Source organism: Neovison vison, chromosome 2, assembly GCF_020171115.1.
Source record: "Neovison vison isolate M4711 chromosome 2, ASM_NN_V1, whole genome shotgun sequence".
Lineage (NCBI taxonomy): Eukaryota > Metazoa > Chordata > Mammalia > Carnivora > Mustelidae > Neogale > Neogale vison.
Genome location: NC_058092.1, coordinates 205,247,193 through 205,262,761, shown reverse-complemented (window position 1 = coordinate 205,262,761; position 15,569 = coordinate 205,247,193). Strand labels below are relative to the sequence as shown.

The window sequence follows — 15,569 nt, the reverse complement described above, 5'->3', positions numbered from 1 at the left end:
ATAAGCTATAATGATAATACCAAATATGATTATGGCTCAGGCATAAATATAAGAACTTATTTATTTACACACATATATGTTAAGTAGGTTTATATATAAGTACATGTTTTGTGTATATATTAACTAGATATATATATATACATATACTTATAAGCATATTTAACTTATCACATATATTTAAGATATATACATATATACACAAGTATATACAGACACACACACTTATACATGCTTATACACAGGCTTATCTATGAGCTATGTATTATTATTTTCTTTCTTTTACAGAGGTGAGTGCTCGCTTTGGCAGCACATATATTTTACAGAGGTGAACTGAGAGTAAACTGAGGTGACAAGATGTTATTCATCCAAAGTCACATGGTCACTGACAGATTAACAAAGGATCAGAATCAAGAGTAAAGAAATAACTCCTAAAAACCAATGAGGGAAAAAAAAATAGGCCAGCATATTGAACTAGCCATGCTGAGAAGAAATAGGAACGGTCTATCAACATACAAAAATGTGCTCAACATCATTAGTAATTGTGGAAATGTAAAAAATACAATGGTAAGGTAAAATCAAGTGTTAAGGAGAATGTGGAGAAATGACAACTCTTAGAATGTGGTGGAAATTAATACTGATTAATACTGAGACTAACTGGACAGTAATCTCTGCGTTTCAGCCTGTGATTCTGGCCATTCCACATCTGGGTTTACAATCTAGGGAGACTATACAAGTTCACTCAGTCTGGGCGAGGGCGCCCATCATGGCCTGGTTCACACTGGTGAAAACATCTAAATGTTAATCTGTGGAGGATGGGTCAGCAAACTGTGGTGTTTATACGGTTAATAGGATTCCATTCTGCAACTAAACTGGGGGAATTATATCTAAACGTAGATCAGGGCTAAGCCTGGAAAGACAATATTGGGTGTAGACATTTGTGTACCGATAGTAGAGTCTATTAGGGTATGTGACCCTGGCAGCGCTGTCTGGTGTTTACAGACGGGTGCGTGGGTGAGAGGGATGTAAGACTGTGCTGGAAGGGTTCATGACCACCGCAGGTTAATGGAGAAAGGACAGAGTACTTTGGGATTGCAGAAGGACACAAAAAGGAACTTCAACTCTATCTGTAATTTTTTATTTTTTAAATAAAGTCAGGCAAAAGGTTAACAAATTAGATCTGAGTGTGGGGAAATGCTTTTACTGTATTAATCTCTGAAAATTTTCTCCATATTTGAAATGCTTCATTAAAAATAAACTTTTCACTTAGGAGTTTTAAAATTATGCTGTTTACACATCTGTAAAATAGTATTAGAAACCCTTGCCCAGAGGATGTGGAGAAAGGGGAACCCTCTTACACTGTTGGTGGGAATGCAAGCTGGTGTGGTCACTCTGGAAAACAGCATGGAGGTTCCTCAAAAAGTTGAAAATAGAGCTACCCTATGACCCAGCAATTGCACTATTGCATATTTACCCTAAAGATACAAATGCAGTAATCTGAAGGGGCATCTGCACCCCAATATTTATAGCAGCAAGGTCCACAATAGCCAAACTATGGATAGAGCCCAGATGTCCATTGACAGATGAATGATAAAGAATATGTAGTGTGTATGTGTGTGTGTACACAATGGAATATTATACAGCCATCAGAAAGGATGAAATCTTATCATTGGATAGAACTAGAGGGTATTATGCTAAACAAAATAAGTCGCAGAAAGACAATTATCATATGATCTCACTCATGTGGAATTTAAGAAACAAAACAGAGGACCATAGGGGAAGAGAGGGAAAAATAAAACAAGACAAAATTGAGAGGGAAACAAACCGTAAGAGACTCTTAATCATAGGAAACAAACAGAGGGTTGCTGGAGGGGCTGGGGTTGGGGGATGGGATAACTGGGTGATGGACATTAAAGATGGCAGGGGATGTAATGAGTACTGGGTGTTACATAAGACTGATGAGTCACTGACTTCAACCTCTGAAACTAATGATACACTATATGTTTATTAATTGAATTTAAATAAAAAATAAAATACAGAGAAATTGATGCAAAAAAAAAAACAGAAAGAAAGAAAAAAAAGAAACCCTTGCCTAGTGAAACACCTACAAGGATAAATTCCAACGCACTGTTTCTAGAATAAGAAATATTCTCCTAGCGCAATTTTAATGCCTCAGAAGCACTTCGTGGTCTTTTATCTGTGGTTGACCCCAGTGTCTGATAGTCAAAGACCTTCAGAAGGCTGCAGAAGCTGTGGTTTTACAAGTCGTCACCTTAGCACCAGGTTCCCACTTGCATCCCATCATATTGTTTACCATATGCCACATGCTGTGGCTGCTTTACACACATTGACTCACTTAATCCTCCTACAAGCCTACCTGTAAGATAGGGAGGTTTTTTATTTCCATTTACAAATTATTTTCACGTGGTAATTGAGGCGGGGGAGTGGGGGAGAGTAAGTTACTGGCCCAAGGAAACACAGCTCGTGAATAGCAAACCCAAACCCAGGCAGTCTGGCAGCAAGGCACGGTTCAGAACCACCACACTGGACCAGAGGCTGTGTGGCCATCGGGGTGAATTGGTTGTGTATTTGCCACTGAGAATTGATTGTGTATTTGCCACCCTGGTCTTCCTTCCTCCCACCCAGCTGCCTATCATCCATGAATCAGTCAGCTCTCTTCCATGAATCACTCATGCCATTCTCCCCTACATTCTCATAAGCTCTTCTCTCTTCTCCTTAAGCATGGGAGATGTGGGCTAGGGGAAGAAAACTAAACTAATGGTTTTGGGGAGGAATACTTAAGATCTGAAGTTGGCCAATGAAATGTCATACTTGGTTCCTTTCTGGGTGGCCTCCATGGTGTTATAATTTTCATTTGACAGAATGGTCTGTGACCATCCAGACACTGGATAGACATTATTTCACACTAAAAATAATGTGAAAGAAATTGGTTTTATTTGGTGTCAATATCAACACATCTTTTCAAGCTCTATATTTTCCTAAGCACTAGTGTAAGAGACAGGGTAATGAGAACAGTGTGCTTTTATAAAATATTTTAAACTTACGGTTTTACTTAATTGCCTCAGGTTAAAAAATTGAGACGCTCCCTGGTGGTCTAGTGGTTAGGATTCGGCGCTCTCAGGTTAAAAAATTGAGCTGAAGCCTGACTGATTGTATAACTTTAATATTTGAAAAATTTTATCCAGAAATGAACTTAATACAATACAGATTTGTACAAAAAGACAGACTGTTAAAAACTTTTGATCATACAGACAAAAATATGATTAAGCAAAGATTTAAAAGGGACAGGACATTTTGTAAATACTGATAAATACAGCACAATGCTTTAATTTACTGTTGCAGATATAAAAATCAAGAATTTCTTAAAGATTATATTAAAAAAAGCAACTACATGAATTTTCTAGCTATTTAAATTAAGGAAATAGAACAGTAGTGGTTTTTTTTTTTAAGAAAATGAGGTATTATTACACTGTAAACCAAAAACAACATAAATAAATAAAGGCAATTTGTAATTAAGTGATAAATGGTTACAAATTTCAACTTAATAACAACAGACAACAATAATTTTCTAGTTACTTATGGACTTTGTCATTTAAAAATTTGGCTTGCTTGTGTACTTATTTAAAAGTGACAGAGCTACCGATATACAAGCACATCATTAAACATGCAGACCAAGCCAACACAATTTTTCCGTCTCTACCAAATAAAAACTCTGTTTACATTTTATTTAAAACACTTAAATCTGATTTCTTATACATGATTCTTTTGTGCTTATTAGTAAGTAGTAACCTACATTAAACATCTTACGCTCTAGCTCTAGCAGTGTAACAGAGAAGCAGTTTTACTTGCATATGGATTAAAAACAGAGCAAACAAAACCAACAGGCCTTTAACTCTCTTAGGCTTTTCCAAGATTTTTAAGAAGAAAAATCCTTTCCATGGTATACCTAGTGGAAAACCAGAGTCACTGTCATCACAAAGAGAACAGTAAGCTCAGTAATTCCTGTTCCTTGAGGATTCGGAATTGGCTCAAGCATTACAGGAGTACGAGCTGATCCATTCCTCCACCCTAAAGAATTCTGCTGGTTGGGTGTAGGAAGCATAGCAATAAGAAAACAGCGTAACTAAGAAAAAACTGGGGGACAGTATTATTTGCCTGTGAACCATATGCTGGTACTAAATGCTGGCTTCGTTATTATTGCAAATGTACCTCCAGAGTTTCTTGAAGGAAAGCTATCAGAATATAATAGAGAAGTCTTGATTTGGAAATATTTGTACCATGCCAATAAAACTGCTTCATTTGCTGTAAATAAAAAGAAAACCATTTACAGTCTGACTTAAAATGTGGTTTCTTTTTACGTGCTACTTGTTGAGAAACTCCAAAAAGAATACTTTTGAATTTACTACATTCAGAATCCAGTGAAATACAAACATTTTGGCCAAAATGCTGAACTTTATTTTGATACCAGGCTACATCATTTTGACACAGATGTTATTATTGTATTCACTTTTGTCAAATATCTTATCCTTGCCTTTCCCCAAAATTTGTGTTTCAGTACAACTGGTGTTCAAAAAATATTAGAAGTAAGCCTTGTACATCAATCAAAGTATATATAAAAACAGTTCTTTTCTTTTGTGCTTGTAATTGACTTAATTTATCAACAGTTAGTTAGATCTGATATCCCCTCTAATGTCCTGACCCTTAAGAAGAAATGATCATTATACAAATATTACAGAATACTCAAAGTAACTAGTTTACTGCCAATGTGCATGCAGACTAACATTACTTAAAAGAACGGAACCTCGAATCCAATTAATCTGAAAATAGTTAACACTCTTGTACATTCATCTTTATTGATTTGTAAAAGCTGTATACACATCTAAAACCCTGAATTTATTTTGTAAAAATAAATCTTTTAGCAATAAATGGCACTATCAAAATCCCATTATTCTCAGGCTATTATGTAGTTATTTACATGCTTTTCAGCAACAGTTGAAAAGAATCTTATAGGACCAAAGCCAGTATATCAAAACAAAAACAAAAACAAAAACCCTGTAAACTGCATTTATACTGTTGTCGTTTACCTCTATATGAAAATATGGCTACATGCCTCACGTGAACGAGAACAGAGCTGTGTGCTTTGCCACTGTGAGCCAGCAGCACAGTCTGCCATGGGGCCCTGCTGGGCTCCACTACACGGTCAGGGCATTCCTCACTGGGCTTTGCTTTCCCAGTGGAACACCTGTGCAGAACGACCTATGGAGAATCATAAAGTGCTTTAAAAAAGAGGGCCTAGACCCACACCTGTCTCTGCCATCTAGTCTTTTCTTCACTCAAGCAATTTCTATGTTTTTAGAAAATCATGCCTCCCCCACTAAACATATTTTATATTTGATTTTTAAAAAATCAGTATCTTAAAGTTGGTGAGCTTTGTCAAGGTGTTGTGAGACAGAGACATGAAAAGGTTAAAGGCACAATAAGAGGGAATTGAATGCTACATATAAAATATATTTCAAGTCTTCTAGGTTACTCAAGTCCAAAACCTTCTGAATTTGAAATTCCAATGATCAATTTCTGTTTTAGGTCCTTTTTGCTCTTGTAGGGGGGAAGGCAAAGTTGATTGAAGCAGGTGTGGGCCACAGGCAACCTAGGGAAAAAAATTTTTTTTAGAGATACTAAGTCTCAAAATGCATACAGTTTAAGCGCTAAGCTACTGTCAAACATGGCCAAGTCAAACCTAGCTTGCTATTGCCAAGAGATGGCTCATGAATTCCTTCACTGAACAGATACTTACAGAGTTCTTGCTATGTTTCGGCACCGTTGTTCTAGACACAGGGGTGGGTTTACCCTGTGCTCATGCGAACCTTGCATCCTAAAGGCATTACTGTTGGAGGCAGATCTGAATTTGAATGCTGTCCCTGACTTACTGGCCATGGGATCTTGTCCGAGTGGCTTCATGACTCCATATCTCAGTCCTTGTTACCACGGCAGGGTCAACTATCCAAGTGGGTTGTTCAGTAAAGATTTAAAGAGCTATGTGCATAAAATGGCCAGCAGAATGGTGGATAATACAACTGTTATGATTATTTCAGTCTTGACTGTCCAAAAATAATAAAAAAGGACATTCCTGGATACCTGACGCCCATGCTTTCAGGGCCGCCACCCTCAGGCAAATGCGGCCTTTGTCCTCCAGATCTTCTGGACAAGCCCTGGTCTTGGCCCTGATGACACTGTTTATCTTCACTCTAGATTGCTACCCTTTCCCTAGGCCCCTCCTTCAGCCTTTTGAACTTCACAGCATCAGAAGGGCCATCAGAGAAGATAGTGAAAAAGAAAACAGGAAATGTGCCAGGGAAAAGGAGAACATTTTCAAAAGAAAAAAGTTTTTAGGATTAAAAGACTTAAAACTGTCATAATCAGTTTGCATTTATTGTTTGGTCTGCAACCAGTATTGTGCAAAATGCTTTTATATGCAGTGTTTCATTTAAGCCTCAAAGCAACCTAAAAAGTAGTTTTTGTTATCCTCATTTTACTGATAAGGGAAACTAAACATGGGAACATACAGGTTAAGTAATCTGTTTGACACTACGGAGCTGGTAAAGTTGATTACCTTTGATAATCAAACCCAGATCAGTCAGACCTCACATCAATACTGTTACCATGTAAAAATTTAACATTCTTATTTAACAAAAATCTAGTGGATCTACAATGGTGATGTACATATCTTTGATGGACAACTATATTTCATCTATGTGAATGTCCTACTGCAAATCCTAGAGTTGTGGAAGATTCATGACTAAACCATGGATGCTTACAAAAATACTCTCTGAAATAACAATAGGAAAAGTTTAGGTGTGATATCACTTTTATATTAAATTACATTACTCACATTACTCTATTTATTTACTTAGTTTTAAGGTAGGCTCCATGTTGGGTGAGGTAAGCTCCACAGCCCAATGTGGGGGTTGAAATCATGACACTGAGATCAAGACCTGAGCCAAAATCAAGGAGCATTTAACTGACTGAGGCACTCAGGCATTCCCCCAGGTTACTCTTCTTAAGTTGACAATATTTTTGTTACCCAATATCCTGAAAAATTAATTTCTTTTATATAAATAAGTCTATAATCTTTAAAAAACGTCTTTTAAAAAAATATTTTATCTATCTATTCGAGAGAGAGAGTGCAAGTGAGAGAACACAAGCAGAAGGAGCAGCAGAGGCAGAGGAAGAAGCAGACTCCCCGCTGAGCAGGGAGCCTGATGCAGGGCTCGATTCCAGGACCCTGGGATCATTACCTGAGCTGAAGGCAGCCGCTTAACTGACTGAGTCACCCAGGCACCCCCCAAAAAAGCTTCTTGTGAATTTTTTTCATTTTTGATCTTTAATTATAAATCTTAGACATTTCTTAATGTATATGTGTGTGTATATAGATATAATATATATGTATGTATATAAATATTTGTCTTGTATTTTAATATAATGTTGATGTTGACTGAAATATTCACTCAAGAAACATTAATTGAACACCTAATATGTGTGTGGCTATTTGAAAAATATAAAGATGTATTAGGCATGACCTCTCCTTGAGGGGCTAAATGACTAAGATAAAGGTGCAAGATGCTAAGTGACATATGATTTCTATAAAATATTTGAGGAGTACATCAAAGGAACAATGATTTTTTTACTTTACCGAGGAAGTTGATGTGAAAATGGGTCTTTAAGGAGGGTTATAACTTTCTTGGGTAGAGAGACCCCAACTGAATATCATATATTAAGAGAACCACTTTAAAGTATGAAAAAAGGAAAGGACAAAATGTGTTGAAGGAATAGCAAAATAGCCTGCTAACTAAAGCCTGGGACAAGAAAGGGAAACTGCTACGTAATCTTGGGGAGAAAACTGCAGAACTTTATCAGACAGGCTCTAGATTCTAGAGCCTCTACTGAAGGAGAACAGTAAAGTTATTATGGTCCAAGGAAATACCATAAACAAAGCAGTGTTAAGGAAAATGAATTTAATAGATAAAATAATTTAAAAAGGAAGAATCTGAGAAAGTAGACCAGGAAGAAGGCTATTTCAATAAGGTAGGAAGGAGACAAAAAACAACTCCAGCAGGGTGGTGGCCATGGAAAAGGAAAGGGCCAAGTCCAGGTCTAAAATGAAAGGAAGAGCTGATAAAGCTCAGGGAATAAATTGGGTGGGAGAAAAAACTGATTCGAATAAAAGCAGCATCTACTCAAATCAGCTTTAAAAATTATAAGATGTTTGGGAAAACAAGTAGATCAGTGTTAACCCATCAATAATATTAGAAAGCAAAGCCATCATTATTACTTTCATATGCAAAGTGTACTAGATTAAAAAAAGGACTACTATTAGAGGATTTCTTGTACTAACCGTAATTCAAGCCAAAAAACTCACCTTAATATTTTAAGGTGTTTAAAAACACCTTTAAATAAAAATGACATTATACAATGTACTATTAAAAGCCAGCTAGATTCTAAAAGAGACTACAAAGCAGTCGACTTAGCAAAGTAAAAAGTTGATAGAATTATTACTATTGGTAAGTCTCAAAAACGAACAGAGAACTTTAATACATATATTTTCTACTCTCTCATTTCAAGGTTGTATTTACTCCCAAGATTTTTTTTGCTACAAAAATGACTTCTGATCTAAAGAATCCTCTAATCCCAAACAAATATGTTGTTGTTGTTGTTATTATTAGCAAAGCTTGCAGATTAAAAAAATAAAATTACAATCTGGAAATTTACCAGTTAGTGGAAGTTTCATTCTTTGAGATTTTAAAGTTCAAGTCAGCCATTCCTCCTACAGGTACTCTGTCACTTCCTGTAGTAAAATGTAGCAACTTCTTTTGAAGATCAAGAGGAAATCCAAGCACAACATCCCAGAAATATCTAGAGAACACCAAAGGAAATTTATATAAAATGTCTTGTCAAAAATTCTGCAGATCATAATAAAGTAACATAAAGTAAGCTCTAAGGAATAAAACTCCCTTAAACATACGCAATAGCCCTTAATGTGAAGTTAAGGAATGGCAAGCTTCTATATATGAATCAGATTCTTGACTAACATTATTATGAAAGTAACCTATTTTTTTTAACATCTTAATTTTATTTTTTTTAGTATTCCAAGATTCATTGTTTATGCACCACACCCAGTGCTCCATGTAATCCATGCCCTCCTTAATGGGAGGCTCACCCACCACCCCACAACCCTCCCTTCCCAAACCCTCAGTTTGTTTCTCCGAGTCCATAGTCAGTGACCTATTTTTTTAAAAGTAGGCTCAGTGCCCAGTGTGGAGCCCAGTGCCATGCTTGAGCTCACCACCCTGAGATCAGGACCTGAGCTGAGATGAAGAGTCAGATGCTTAACCAACTAAGCCACCTAGACACTCCAAAGGTAACATCTTTATAGAATTATAAAAGTAGTTAAACAGTAAATGATACAAAAGCCATTTTTCTCCTATATAATTTACAAGTTTTATTTTTATTTTTTTCAGCACAGTGCCAGTAAAATGCTATTTGTAAGTAGAGCATCCCCAAAATTCTAGAACCAAAGTAATTTTTTTTTTTAAAGATTTTATTTATTTATTTGACAGACAGAAATCACAAGTAGATGGAGAGGCAGGCAGAGAGGAGAGGGAAGCAGGCTCCCTGCTGAGCAGAGAGCCCGATGCGGGACTCGATCCCAGGACCCTGAGATCATGACCCGAGCCGAAGGCAGCGGCTTAACCCACTGAGCCACCCAGGCGCCCCCCAAAGTCATTTTTTAAAAAAGCAAAATCTTGGGGCACCTGGGTAGCTCAGTAGGGTAAGTATCTAACTCTTAAATTCAGTTCAGGTCACGATCTCAGGGTTATGAGATCAAGCCTCATGTTGGGCCCTGCACTGGGTGTGGAGCCTGCTTAAGATTCTCTCTCTCGGGCGCCTGGGTGGCTCAGTGGGTTAAGCTGCTGCCTTCGGCTCAGGTCATGATCTCGGGGTCCTGGGATCGAGTCCCACATCCGACTCTCTGCTCAGCAGGGAGCCTGCTTCCTCCTCCTTCTCTCTCTGCCTGCCTCTCTACCTACTTGTAGTCTCTCTCTGTCAAATAAATAAATAAAATCTTTAAAAAAAAAAAAAAAGATTCTCTCTCTCCCTCTCTCCGTCCCTGCCCCACCCCAGCTCCCCGCCATCTCTTTCTAAAAATAGATTTAAAAAAATCTGTATACTTTTGTAGAGACTTATTTATATCACTTTCTCCCAAGGGGATTGCCAAGTGCTTTCTCATATTTAATATTCTCATGTTACTTTCTAAAGATAAAATAAGACAGGGTGGGACTACGATATTTCAGCTAACTTATACAAACAGGCCCCACTCTCTCATTCCCCCTCCGGCAATCTCGGTCTCAGCAGCAGGATGTGCTGACCTTATCGTTACGTCTGTTTTTGCGTAGCCGTCGTACTGAGTACTTCTCTGCAGAGCGTGCATGTCCAGTTCCGGACTTCCACAGACAAGAATTTCAACTTCTTCTGGGCGAAGCAGCTGCCAAGAATTATTTTCCAAAAATGATAATATAAAGTGATTAAATAAATGAAAGTGAACTGTCTTCACTGAATCGAATTATAAGACGCATGACTTCTTTATAGTAAATCAAGTCATTTTTATTAAGGAAAAAAAAATCTCCATTTTAGTTTTCTACTGAGGTTAAGATATTTTTGCTTCTGAAAGTTTATAAATCTTGTCAAACTATTGGGCTCTCTCTTTTGCAAACCGTAATTAGCAGTTTGCCAGAAAAATAAGCAGATGACTAAGCATGAATTCAAATGAGAACTCTTCCCTGCCCCTGCCCCCGCCCTCGCCCCCCCAAGCCTGCTTGAAACTCTCAGCTATTCCAGCCTCCTTCCAGTATCCCACACGCCTCCCAGGTGCACTGCAAAGTCTGGGTACTTGGTTATAGTCCTCCTGGTGTAGTTCACTGGGTTTTTCACCTATGTAAGTTGTCTCTCACCTAAAGAGTTTAAAACTTAAGAGCAGAGACCACGCTGTGCCATTTAATTTTTATTTTCCCTCCTCTACCCCCACAACTAAAAAACCCAATTAGTGCTCAATAAAGTGCTCCTTTTTCAGCAGTGCTTTTAACAACGAATAAGGGACAAAGGTTACCTTAAAACCAGCTCTCTCCTGTAATAGTATCTCAAATGGAAGACCTTACTCCAAACGCTCACACTAAAACTGAGGGGGAGATACACGTGGCCTGAAAGAGCGCCCCCTGCAGAACTGGTGCGGAGAGCAGGGCTTCATTAGAAGACTTGGCCCGAGTTATCTCTGACACGGTGTTCTGAATGGCAGCTGACCCACCTTCACATGGCTAAGGCATGTCCAACCAACCAGAGTGCATCATGACTCTGAGGACAAACTACTTCCTATGGGCAAAAGGTAACTCAGAGTTGCAGCAGCAGTTATAGATACGTTCCTTAGTCAGAAGTTGTGGCTTCGGCCGGGCAGCTTACATATAACTCTGTTTTCTGTGCTTTGTTCCTTGAGCCTATGGGGATCTCATCATCTAACCTTAAGGAAAATTCTTAAAACCCCAAAAGACATAGTATAAGACAGAGCCCAAGGAAGGGAAAAGGGAGTTGACTGGTCTTTTCTCCCATTAGAGAATTAAGGCCAAAGGAGAAAACTACTTTTATTTCTAGCTCTACCTTCAAAAAGTAAAAAAAAATTCTATTTTAGAAGCTTATCTATTTCAGGACTTATTTGTCAATATTACAGTATTACAAAATCTAACCAAAAGCACAGTTTAGTTTTAAACTCACCATCAGGGCATTTGAAGCACACACACTATGAAATCCATAATAAAAGGCAGCAAACTGCTTATAGATGGATTTGTTGAGAAGAAAGTCAATATAAAGTTGCACATATTCTGGAAGGCAATTTTACATTCATTAGATAGTAAAAGTAAATGGTAAACATTCAGGCATTTCAATTAAGAAATGCTGTCTCCTTACCTTTCCTATTTTGATTTGTAACTGGAATTTTATCACCACCTGGCTTTAAATTGTAGGATTTAATGATTCCAAATTCTTCTTGAAAAACCTGTTGGGATATTCCAACACAACATATTTATTGGTATGGTTAATATAATAATAGGCTTCAACGAACAGGTTTGTATAAATTTAAGAACAGGTCCCCCCCACCAATCTACAAACTACGGGGACTTAACCCTCTCTGTTGAGCACAGTTGAATACCTTACTGCTGTTCATCAACTTGTATGGCCATTTAGGTAATACTCAGGACTTAGGAGCTGTGTGGATTACTCTGACTTCCATCTCCCAATTACTGTTAGGGGAGAGGAAATGAGACCATTTTGGTCTGATCCCCTAGTTTCTGCTCCTAACTTCTTGCGCTGAAGCTACAAGAGAGGCTTATTTTTAGAAGCTGAAAAGCTCAGAGGAAGTAGCTGAGCCAAGGGCATATGACAGGTGCCTAGCAGAGTACCTGCACCCTGGGGAGCTTCTTTAGGCACTTTCCTTGACTGGTCATCTACATGGGTCTGCTCTACTGTCTGTGCTTTATCAGGTTAAGAGCCCTTACGATAAGGGATGGTGTGTGTTAATCACAAACCACAGATTAATCCTTGTTCATCTGTTCTAATGATAGGTGTTGAATAACAAATGGCATTTTCATATATGAAATACATGGTTAACAGAAAGTTATTTGCCCTGAACAGTACCTGGAACGTTGAGAAGAAATCTTCTTCAACATTGCCTTCATAGGATAGGAGTTCACTTAACCCATGGGCCAACTCCTGTAAAAAGATATCCATTACCTGTGTTTTTAATCAAATATTACTACCTAAAATAGTTGAGCAGATCTACCATAGTGAACTCACAAGTGAAATAGAGTAGATACGCTCTTTCGGATTTTGAACTAAAGATAATATTTGGGATATATTTTTCCAGGGCACAAAATGTTTGTTAATGATTTCTACCATGTGAAAGGCTTGAAAAACTCACTGGGAAAAGTCATGTAAGAGGAAAACATCCAGTTCAAATGAGAGAGGCATAACTCTGGGATCTGTTCTGATGCAGCAAGAGAAGAGCACAGTCTCCATCATAATTCACTGCCATCAGCAACATTATTATTTATGAATTCGTAGTATTTATCAACATAATTCTTCAAAAATCTGTTGTCTTAGGATTCATCTTTTAAGTATAAAAACACACAGTTCATACACGTTAAGTGGTTTCTACATTTCAGTTACAGTGCCCGTCTCTCTCCCCAAAAAGTTGGGAACAGTGGAAGAAGTATTTTCCTATAACTCATGTTATCCATGAACAAAGATTTACAAACAGAAAAACTGACCCAATATTTAAAAATATTTTTCAGGTTTATGAAAAAAATTAAAGTTTTTAGTTATTTTAAATTAGTAGAGGAAAAGATAAACAGCATAAAATGTTATATACTTATATACTTAAAAACACAATACATTTTTCATTCTGTTAAAACCAGAAATCTTTATATAAATCTAGGCTGGCACAGTTGGCATAATGCTTCAATTATTAATAAAAATCATGAGTGCTGAAAATTATAATTGGGAGTTTGCAGTTTTTAAGAATGCCACAGACTAGCAGGTGAACCCAGGGGAACAGATTTACCATCATCTTTCACAGATGAAATTTTTAAAGAAAAATACAAAGTCAATAGGTTATGAAGTTATATATTTAGATCTGTTTTTATTTGGGACTATAGGCCCTTTATTTCCAGACTTTGTATTTTCAAGCCCCTACTTTTGTTGAGATTTATTTTTTCTTGTTTACCTATACTGTCAATCTTAGACTCTTAACTATAATATGTTAGTTCTAAAATACTATTAATCATCCGAAAAACTTTTTATGATTTTGTAAACCTGTAATTGGATAAAGAGTGTGTGAATATATGAATACAGTTTTTGCACAGCATTTGGGTACTCTGCCTGGTCTTATTTAATACAATATATCTGGGAGTGATAGTCGCTGCTTCAAGGATATGCTCGAGGCTCCTCTGTTCTCATCTAAAACCCTGAAGTGTAATTTTCACAAAGCTGTGGTTGGGAAGATTTCTTATTGTTGCCACAGAACAATCCCAGTGGTTTGTCTAAGGAAACAGTGGAATATTACTGCATTTATTAGCATCACAACATAAGAATATGAAATTAACACAGTGAAATCTTCAGCTCCATAATATAAAACAATATTTCAGTGTAGTCACTCATAAAATATCCATTATTAACTTAAAAAAAAAAACTGGCTCTAAATGAGCCAAATTTGAATAGTTTTAATCATAAAATTAGGCATTTTATTGGCAAAAGCCGGTAATAAAATTAGAAAATTGGTAAAAAATTTGACAGAAATTTAATATATGCAATTAAAAAGTTACAAAAATCTAAAATGAGATGGTAACTCAGAGACTAGTGTATTCCTTACATTTTACATGTAAGAAAAGTAAATGAATAATCCAGAGTCATAGCTAGTATGTTGCAGATATAAGACTACAGAAAAGAGAACTTTGTTTTTTGTTTTTTTTAAAGATTTTATTTACTTATTTATTTATTTGAGATAGAGAGTGAGAGCATGAGCTGGGGGCAGTGAGAAAGGGAGAAGCAGTTTCCCCACTGAGAAGGGAGCCCGACTGCAGGGCGATTCCAGGATCCCGGGATTGTGACCTGACCGATGCTTAACAGACTGAGCCACCCCGGTGCCCTGAACTTTCAGTTTCTTAATCAGAGCCTGCTCTGTTAACTTGTGCACTCTCATATCATACTATTTTTTTAAACTATTAAGTCATTTTTGTTTTGTTTTGTTTTTTTGAGAGTGTGCATGCTCCAGCATCAGGGGGTGGGGGTAGGGGGAGTGGGGTAGGGGTGGTGGTGCAGGCAGGGGGAGAGAGAGAATCTTAAGCTGGTTCCATACCCAGCACAGAGCCACTTGGGGCTCAATCTCATCACCCTGAGATCACCTGAGCCAAAATTAAGGGCCAGATGCCCAAGACTGAGCCACCCAGGCACCCCACTATTAAGTCTTAAAAAATGTAATTTATGCCCTCAATTGAAGATATCCTAAACCAATTTCCAAAATGTGTCTGATATCAAACCTCTGGGGAGTATGAAGAAGAGTTTCCTAACCAAATATTTTCTGGAGAGATTTCTCAACTCAACAGGAAGTCACCAACCCTACTCATTGGATCATTAAAACACAGGGATATTTAGGTAGGAATACTTAGCAAAAGAGATTCTCCCCATCTAGGCTAAAGATATCACCGAGAATTTCTGCTGACCAACAGTACCAAACTGAGCTGTAAAAAACATTATTTTAGGGGACTGTCAGAAGAATATGCATAGAATCCACTCCTCTACTAAATTTTAATCTTTGATTATATTTGATGATGAGAAATCCAATTTCTGAGGGGAAGAATGTTATAAGAGACAGTACCACGAAATTCATTTGTTGCATTTATTTTAGAGAATTTTTTGCAGATACTGTTACTGATAATGCATAGTATCATCTTAAT

General features: G+C 37.2%; 1 protein-coding gene across 1 annotated transcript in view; it reads right to left on the bottom strand.

Annotated features, from left to right (window-relative positions):
* Nucleotides 1-3,165: 3,165 nt before the first annotated feature.
* Nucleotides 3,166-15,569, bottom strand: part of HECTD2 (HECT domain E3 ubiquitin protein ligase 2) — a 74,859-nt gene continuing 62,455 nt past the window's right edge. The window contains exons 16-21 of the mRNA XM_044240092.1: nucleotides 12,754-12,828; nucleotides 12,028-12,115; nucleotides 11,836-11,942; nucleotides 10,443-10,558; nucleotides 8,785-8,928; nucleotides 3,166-5,665 (exon numbers count right to left, since the gene is read on the bottom strand). Of these exons, the coding sequence (XP_044096027.1) occupies nucleotides 5,545-5,665; nucleotides 8,785-8,928; nucleotides 10,443-10,558; nucleotides 11,836-11,942; nucleotides 12,028-12,115; nucleotides 12,754-12,828 (651 nt within the window). The 3' untranslated portion in view covers nucleotides 3,166-5,544. The remainder of the gene's footprint in view (nucleotides 5,666-8,784; nucleotides 8,929-10,442; nucleotides 10,559-11,835; nucleotides 11,943-12,027; nucleotides 12,116-12,753; nucleotides 12,829-15,569) is intronic.